This window comes from Poecilia latipinna, unplaced genomic scaffold (assembly GCF_001443285.1).
Source record: "Poecilia latipinna isolate Pla-1442-1.1 unplaced genomic scaffold, P_latipinna-1.0 Scaffold4187, whole genome shotgun sequence".
Classification (NCBI taxonomy): Eukaryota; Metazoa; Chordata; class Actinopteri; order Cyprinodontiformes; family Poeciliidae; genus Poecilia; species Poecilia latipinna.
Window position 1 is genome coordinate 19,923 of NW_015116803.1, and position 9,025 is coordinate 28,947.

The 9,025-nt window shown below is 40.8% G+C and overlaps 1 protein-coding gene across 2 annotated transcripts; it reads right to left on the bottom strand.

Moving 5' to 3' along the window:
* Nucleotides 1-353: 353 nt before the first annotated feature.
* Nucleotides 354-5,671, bottom strand: tnip2 (TNFAIP3 interacting protein 2). 2 transcript variants are annotated; one of them, XM_015025566.1, is made up of 6 exons: nucleotides 4,953-5,671; nucleotides 3,193-3,486; nucleotides 3,013-3,102; nucleotides 2,653-2,916; nucleotides 2,441-2,557; nucleotides 354-1,456 (listed from the first exon to the last, which is right to left on the bottom strand). In XM_015025566.1, exons 1-6 carry the CDS (start codon nucleotides 5,271-5,273, stop codon nucleotides 1,145-1,147), a joined length of 1,398 nt encoding a protein of 465 aa, XP_014881052.1. In that variant the 5' UTR covers nucleotides 5,274-5,671; the 3' UTR covers nucleotides 354-1,144. The 2 variants fall into 2 exon arrangements, with proteins under 2 accessions (XP_014881052.1, XP_014881051.1); XM_015025565.1 differs by having other exon boundaries at nucleotides 354-1,459.
* Between the last annotated feature and the right edge of the window lie 3,354 nt (nucleotides 5,672-9,025).

Here is a 9,025-nt window from a genome sequence, read left to right on the forward strand (position 1 = left end):
TGATTTATTCACCGACCCATCTGCAGGCAGTTGTTGAGGTTTGGGCGTGACTCTGGCTCATTCCCCCTTTCATGCCCTTGTGGAGTTCGCCTCAGCTCGACACAAACAGCTGGGAATCCGGCCGTGGCAGCACAGCGTGCCCATTCAGGCAGCACTGGGAAGGGGTTTTCCATCGCGCACAAACACAAGCACACGTGACGCGCTAAAAAAGACGAGCATACAGATTTAGATTAAGCGGTGCCAACTCTTTGTGGTCGGCCCATGATCTGTGGTTCCAGCTTGAAGCTGCAGACTGTCTCAAGAATGAAACAAAACAACAGAATAATGGAGAAGAATTTCAAACGATACAAATCAACTTGCAAAAAAAAAAAGAGTGCCTGTCAGCAGGGTTTATTATAAAAATACTGAAAAACAACTGTGTTGTCAGCTTGGATGCAATCTTTACAGAGAGACTGTTTGATCAAATACATTTTGTCTTGCTGCGAAATATTTCACACTTATTTGATCCCAAAGGTTTGCAAAAAATATATATGAATGTGTCATGACCCGGGCTGGAAACGAGAGAACAGATCATTGCACTAAAACGATTCGTGTCTTCCAGTTAGATATACAAAAGAGAATAAATATCAATATAGCAATACATTTTTATATTTTACATCTGCCATTGAAAATATATATTTTGTTGAAGAATAATAGTAAGTCCAATAGAAAATAATAATAAACATTAAAAATAATAATAATAACAATAGCACCACATGAACAACTAGGTGTCTGGATTCCAAAGGAAGAAGCTTATCAGTCGTCTCAATCGTACAATCCTACGATAAGTCTTTGGTTAAATGTAAAGAAAGTGCAGCAAGTTTGTAATTTAACCATGAGGTATTTCACATTATATATACACACATATCTATATCTATGCATACATGTATATATATTGCATTGGCATCCTCTCCTGCCACAGGAGAGCAGTGAAGACGGTGTGGGTGCAGACGCAGAAAGGCTTGCAGGGGAACTTTGGGTTCACTGTTTGCAAAGAGTCTTCAGTCAGTTGTTTGGTTTGTAGTCAGCGTCTCGGACGTCCGGGTCGCTCGCGTTCCCTGCGCTGTAGTGCTGGCCTGCAGTGTTCAGCAACAGACGGCCGTTCTCATAGCCGGGCGCAGTCATCGAAATGCTTAATGCACTCTGCGGCCTCGGTGTCGTTGAACCTGGCGTGACACTTCGGACACTGCAGCTCCGACGGGCCCGGGCATTCGCTCCAGTTTGTTGCTGTGGCGGCTGCTGCCCCTGTGGCGGCGGGCTGTGGCGGTGGCGGTGGCGCGGCCGCCTGCTGCTGCTGCCGGTCAGTGGCCGTCCTCAGCAGAGGCTCTGAGGAGTCCTTGTTTCGCCTCGGGGAGATCCGGTGTCCGATGTGGACACGACACAAGGGGACAACGTCCCGGCTGTCTCTGCCGGACCCCTGCTGAAAAGCACAGACCCAGTCAGACCAATGGCCATCCCACCCAGATCCGGCCCAAGATTACTTTGATTGCTAAACAGAGTGTGACTGAGGACCCCCAACCCACAACTGCAAAATTACCACTATTTAGCTAAAAGCAATTTTTACAGTTAACTCCAAATGTATTCATTATTCATACTCCTGGTGGATTTGAGTTTATTTTTACTAACATGTTTCTTCTGACTGGAAGTAATATTAATGTTTTTGGAGTGACTGACTTAAAACTGATGAAAAACCTGAGGACAGAGCTAAAGTACGATATTTCTGTCCTACTAACTGCACAGTATCTTTATGTCATAACCTGGTAAAGTATGTTATTATTACATTTAATGTTGTTACTCTTGTTTCTTATATTTTTTCAACACCTTTTGGGTGAACCTACATGTGAGATGCTGCTGTTACGTCTGAATTTCTCCACCATGGGACAATAAAGGTGATTTCTATTCTTCTATGTCTAAAGATTAGGGTGCTGGGAAGGAGGCCCTCCAACCACAAAGACTTTGGAGCTCATCGCCAGAAAGAAGTGATAGAAGTACAGCTGGACACATACAGCTGGTAATTAACCCCTGAACTGTAACCCACCAGATGTGAGTGAATGGTCCATGAGGACAGCGGGGGCCTTATGATAGTTCACGCGTTTTAAAGATACTTTTTTCTACTGATTGAGGATTTCTAACATTCAATAGGGAATTTTTAAAGATGAACTAAAAACAAGATATTTAAATGTTTTTCTACATGTAACGATGTTTTTCAGAGATGCCCATTTCATTTCCTGTCAGAATCTAAACCCACCATGGATATGAATAATTCCGTAAAGACGTCTTACATGGCAGGTATTGTGTTCTTGGGCTCCTTTTGTTAGTTTTAGGTTGCTAAGCAGCTGGTCGGTTTGCTAATGCCTTAGGCCGGCTCTACATCCACCTGACAGAAATGTTTCCACCTCACCTGTTTGTGCAGCTGCTGCTTTAACTGAGAAATCTGCTCCTTCAGGTCCGCAATCCGACCCTGAGCTCGTTCTCTGTCTGCACGCTCCGACTTAAAGTCTTCAGTATAGATGAGGACCTGGAAAAGCAAAACATCACCAATGTTCATTGTTTTCAGGTGATAAACACTGAATGAGTGTGGTTGTATAATCCCTCAGTGGAGTGGAAACCCACCTGCTGCTCCAGGGTCTGGATGCGCTCATGCCCCTGCCTCCTCATGTCCTCCACTTCTCTGTCCAGCCTGGAACACTCCCTGATTTTTTCCTCCAGGAGGGTGTTGAGCCTGGAAATCTCCTGGTGGAGCATGCCGGTCCGGATGGAACCCATGACTGGCATCAGGCCCGGCCCGGAGCTCTCCTTCAGCTTCTGACCTAATGCCCGGATGTACTCCTCCCTGCTGGAGTCGTACTTCTGCCACTGGGAGTTCAGATCCTGCACCTGCAAGCCGAACACAACCACATGGTTTGAACTGTGACGCCGGGTTGGATGCGTAGCCCGTCAGGCCGAATGTGGGAACACTAGACTGAGACTCACATAAGACACACGCTGCTTCAGCTGCTGGTTTTCTTCCTGAAGCTGGCGGATTTGGGATTTAGCAGCATTCAGGTCGGAGAGCTCTGGTGTCTGCAGAGAGGCCACAGAAAGAGTTAAAATGGTGCAAAAGGATAAAAAAACTGAAACATGGACACAGCTGAAGGAGAGTTGAACACACACCTCCTTGACACTTTGCTCCTCCACCTCTCCTCCTGTTCCCTGCTTCTCCCGCTCCAGCCGGGCCAGCAGCTCCTGGCACACCTTGACGGTGGCGCCCAGCTGGCCGCGCAGCTGGTCGGCCTCCTCGGCCAGCGACGAGCACAGGACGCTCCGGGTGGCCTCGGTCCGCTCGCGCTCCTCCAGGGCCGTCCGCAGCCTCTGGATCTCCCAGTCCTTCTCGTGGTCCGGCTGACTCCGGATCCGCTCCAGCTCCAGCTCCTTCTCCCTGATCTGTGCAGTCAGCCTCTGGATCTCCTACAAGGAGCAAAAAAAATATTTTAGAAATACTCCACTGTAATAGTTTATTCTAATTATGTATAGCAAGTTATTTTGCTTGTGATTTGAATGTTTTCTTGAAAATGTTTCAATCCATCCATCCATCATCATCATACATTCTTATCCCATTGGGATCTTGTTTAGCTGGTTTCTATGTCCAGCGGTCAACTGGCGGGAGGCAAAATGTTTCAATCTGTTACCTAACGCTATAAAACAGTCATAATCTATATCTGAAAAAATAGTAACTGAGGCATGTTTCTATCATGTGTCATAATGTTTCAACTAATTTAACGAAATAATATAAATGTTAAGCAATAAACTGGATGAATCAAACACAGTCCAACTGTTCCTGACTTCACATAAGTATAGATTTGGCTCTCAACTTCAAAATGGATTTCCTGATAATTATTGCAATTATTATAAGTGTGATGATGAGAAATGATTTAATAGTCAAAAATGACAGAAAAAAAAGTTTCAGTACCTACAGACAGAGGTCAACACACACACACACACACACACACACACACACACTGCTCTTGTTATGATAGAAACTACTGTAGTACAAGAGTTAGTGAAGCTCTCATCGAGCCAACAGCAAGAAATGAAATAACGTAACAATTACGTCCATATTGACAGTTTCTGTAGTTACAAGAAAGAAAACAAAATATTAAAAAATCTAAAAAGTTAAACTATAAATTACAGTTCTAATCACAATATCCCCCCACAATGCTGATAAATGATAGGACAACCGTCCATCACTAATGTGTGTTTGTTGGGAACAAACACAGATGGATGTCTAAATACGCACACGCACGCACACACGCACATACACACACACACATATAAAATAAAAGTAAGATGTATATAAATATAATATAAAGTATAATACTCACACACGAGGTTGCACATAAGATTGGACAAAATTATTTTTTTGTCATGACAAAATTTTTTTTTGTCATGACAGAAAATATATCCGTCATTTCATGACGGGTATATTTTCTCAAAACTTTATTGATTGATCTCTTCCAAACGTACAAAAGGGAAAATTAAGCCACAGTAAAAAGAGGAAAACGTCTGAAAATAAAATTCACACAGGACCAAAATGTGTATTCAAGTTTAGTTTAAGACTTATTGGCTTATATTTTTATCACATGTGTATATTGAAATGAATTGTGGATCTGGACTTAGATTTTGTGCCCCAGTACGACTTTATTCTAGCACCGCCCTTGTAAATTCATCTTTTTTTCTTTTTTTTTTTTTAATAGTGCAAAAATATACTATATTATATTCCTATAATACAGTAGTAGCTGTTCTGTTTGTGTTTCTGGGAGTTCTGTTGAAAATGTCTTTAATTACTTTAAATAAATATAGTTAACGAACACTTCAAAAAGAGTGATTTCTTCCAACTATTCAGGTAAATGCGGAGCTCTTGCTCCAGGGTTTACCTCTCCTTGTCGGGCTGCTTTGACCTCCATGTCGTTTCTCTTCTGCTTCAGCTTGCAGATCTCTGACAGCAGGCTTTCCACCAGAGAGTTGGACGGACCGATGACCACGGGCTCATCGTCTCCCATCGTCATGTACAGCCTCTCATGTCTGACCAGCCTGGTCTTTAAGTCTGCAATAATATTGTCCTTCAGGCAGAGCTGCTTGTTGAGGAGCTCCATCTCCCCCCGCGTCTCATGATACAGGGTGTTCATTACGCCGTAGCTCCGCGTTCTCTCCCTCAGCAGCGCGTCTCCCTCGGAGCCTATGCTGGCGCTATCCATGGCGGACTTTTTTAGTAGATTCAACACCGATCGGGTCTTTTAATAATAATCATCCAGCATTTGACGCCTCTGCCTCTCACCCCGTGTCTTTTAGAAATGCACCGAGGAGGTAAATTCTACCGGAGATTTGGCGCATCAGTGTCGAGAATAATATCCCCGAACGGGGATTTCCTGGGGAACTTCCCCGCGGACTTTTTTTGAGCGTCGTCAAAACGGAGCCCGGCCTGCCTGCCTGCTGCCGCCGTTCAAAGCCCCACAGCCCCGCGACACAGCAGTAAACTGAAGCTTTGTCAGACTGACGGCAATAATTGTTAACCTGCAAAAACTCATAAAAACACATTCAACTTTCTTTCGCTTGGGTTTCTTCGGCAGCGGCTGAAAAGGAAACGCGAATGCTGCCTTCAATGACGTCGTAATTTCGAGCTCTCGCACCTTTGTTCGGCATGATCAAATTCTCTTTATGCAGGCGAATTTAAAATGTTAACTCACATCAGTGATTAAGTTAAAATGGCTAAGCTAAAACACACATTCATTCAAGAATATATTTCTGTTTATTATGAAGCCACTGAAGAACTATAATACTGTATCAGAAAATTACACTCTGATGATACATTGAGTTGTTCTCCAGTAATTTTATGGTTATCTACTAATACTCTTATATCACTACCTTTTTAAGCTATATATATATATATATATATATATATATATATATATATATATATATATATATATATATATATATATATATATATATATATATATATACTGCTCAAAAAAATAAAGGGAACATTTCACTTTAATTTTGTGTGTGGCTCCAAATCCAGGCCTCCATTCGTTAATAAATTTGATTTCCAGTGATGATTTTTGTGTGATTTTGTTGTCAGCACATTCAACTTTGTACAGAACAAAGTATTCAATGAGAATATTTCATTCATTCAGATCTAGGATGTGTTATTTGAGTGTTCCCTTTATTGTTTTGAGCAGTGTATATATATGCTATGTTAATTTTGTCTAAATTAAACTATAATTTAGACAAAATATTGTGTAAACAAGCATGGGGAAGCTGCAGACTTGAAAGCTGCCCTGCAGACAGCCATTGACATCATTTACATGGCGGACAAGCCACAAAGGTTGTTGCTAAAGAGACTGAACATAAGCATAAACAATGGAAAGTTGATTGGAAGAAAAAAAGTGATAGAAGATGTGACAACAACAACAACAACAACAACAACAACAACAACAACAACAACAAAAAAAGCCTTTAAATAATATTTAAAGAATAGTGGAGAGTTGTGAGATTTACTTTATTATTAGTGCTTTATAATATTTGAATTCCATAAAAAAAACAAGCCTGCATTTCTGTAAATTATTCTTTTTAGGTTCTAACTAATGACACTGGGGGTTTCAGCAGACGGTTTACTGTATGAAACAATAATCCCAAAAATGCCTCAAACGTTTCCGGGTTTCCACACTGTTTTTCAGTCAAATCGCAACAGGGATGTTAGTTTTTAAAGCACTTTCTTTCCATATTCCAAACTTTTGTTCCGTTTTCAGATTTCCCAGAGCACCAAACGCATCGGACGCTCTTCTTGGTCATTACGTAATTGGATTATTTAGTGAATTGCGCAGTTAGTGACTGTTAAACATTGAATACGTGACACAGTAAAGGGTTTTGCATATTTCTTCCTGATTCAGTGGATGATGATGCACGGAGTCGCTCCAGCATTCCAGTGAATACGACCTCACAAAGCTCTACTTTTACAACCATTATCCTGTGTATTCCTTATACTGAAGTGGATGGATTGTACCTTAGTCATAACATGATAAAGCCTTTTATCTAACTCAGAGGACTCCAACACACACATTCACACACTGATGGTGGTGAGCTACATTGTATCTACTGTGGACTGCAATGCTGGATCCACAGGCTGCAGGACAAACTGCCTCCTGCCTTTTTAATAGTCACATGACACAGCGCCTCTCAAAAGTATTCACACCTGTTTAACCTTTTTGTGACAACCACCATTGACTTCTGTGGGGTGGAAAAATAGATATTTTGAAATCTTTCACAAAAAGAATCTGAAAAGTGTGGAGTGAACATCTATTCAGTTCCCTTTACTCAGACATGAATAAATTCTTGTGCAGCCAGAGGCAGAAGAGCAACCAGCAGATTTGGGGATAAATCAAACAGGAAGGCCATGGTAGAGATCCACAGCGCAGGTGGGAGAGTCTGCTGAAAAACTGTAAATTGTTTACATCATAAATGTGTCTTTTGTTGAGGAGGGGCACAAAGAAAGTCATATACAAAGAAAGTCTTTTTTTTCAGTTTGTCATCTCCTGGGATCAACGAGTGATGAGCAGGAGGAGAGATTCCATTAGGACAGAAAAGAGATGGAGAATTGCGTACAGATGTAATGTTCAATTCACATGTACTTACCCTTATCGGTGTTTATTATTATAATTTACAGAAATACAAGTTTGTAACATTTAATTAATACTCTCTGTTAGAAAACAATATTTTTTTCTCCTAAAATCTTTTTAGGATGAGAAATACTGACAGAAATGAGCTGATAATGTCACAAGAATGTCATCAATACAGTCAGAGTATCAGATTTCTCTAAATCAAATTAGAATAAAAACCTGACCTGACTGAGAAAAATGGATATCATTTTTTGATTCAGCTGTGGAAAATAATCCTAATTCAGATGAAAAAAACATGGACAACTTCCAAAAAATAGTTATTTTGTAAGCTGGTGTTATTTACAGTTCTCTTCACATTTATACAGTTATTTGTTCATTTGTGAAATAAAATTCTGATAGAAGCAGAGTAGATGTTGTAAGGTGACAACATGAGCAAACCTTTTCAGGACTGCAAGTCACTGTAAGAGAGGGAAGCATCTCTAGTCTGATGTTCTTCCAGGCAGATACTGATTTGTTTACTAAAATCAGGGAAAATTAACTGTAAAATGTAATTTCAAAACCAGTCTTGAAATATGATGACATTAATAGGTTTTTGCATTACGTAAAATAATCCAGGAACCCAAACACTTTAACTTTCCAAAAAGAAAACAATAATAGAATAGGGAAGGCAGGAGTGGGAGGTGTTATTATTAGTGAGCTCGTTATCATCCACTGACCTCCATGTGATTCAGCAGGTTCTAAAGTTGGTACTTCTCTTACTTTACTTTCACTCACTGTGGGCTGCTTTGGTATTACAAACATGTGGTCAACTTTGACATTTTTTACCAAAAAAGTGTGGTCTGAGTTGTGGTTAGAGTCGAGCATAGCAGCAAAGGACACAGAAATGATCACCAGCTCACATATTTTGAGCTTTTTGTTTCATCACCCTAATCTAAAATATGTATTTAAATATTCTGAGCATGAGTAGATGCATAGCGCAACAAAAGTGGGGAATGTTTTGTGTTCTCATATTGAAAATATTAACACATTTTGTGACATTGCTAGAAATCTCAAAGAATATATGTAGGCTAATGTGTGCTTTTAGGTAGGTCACTGGGAAAAAACTCAGGTTGATGGTGGACTTAATGTATCTGAACAAAGTGAAACTGCTGTCTAGACTGTAGGAGTGTTAAATTCTTTTCTGACATTCATTCAAGAGGTTAATCAGACCCTCTGGCCAGCGGGGAGTCCCAGGTATTCCTGGGTTAAACAGACCATGACACTGACTGACTTCTTTTGTTCTGAGGTGAGTCATAAATCAAATGACAGTCATGTGAAAGCATGAATCGATA

Bases quoted from the DNA above. Each gene is read 5' to 3' on its own strand.
- tnip2 (XM_015025565.1), bottom strand. From the start codon at position 5,273: ATGGATAGCGCCAGCATAGGCTCCGAGGGAGACGCGCTGCTGAGGGAG. The intron at 2,917-3,012 runs GTGAGTCTCAGT...TTCGGCTTGCAG, and splicing joins TGAAGCAGCGTGTGTCTTAT to GTGCAGGATCTGAACTCCCA. The intron at 1,460-2,440 runs GTGAGGTGGAAA...TGTGCTTTTCAG, and splicing joins AGCAGCAGCTGCACAAACAG to CAGGGGTCCGGCAGAGACAG.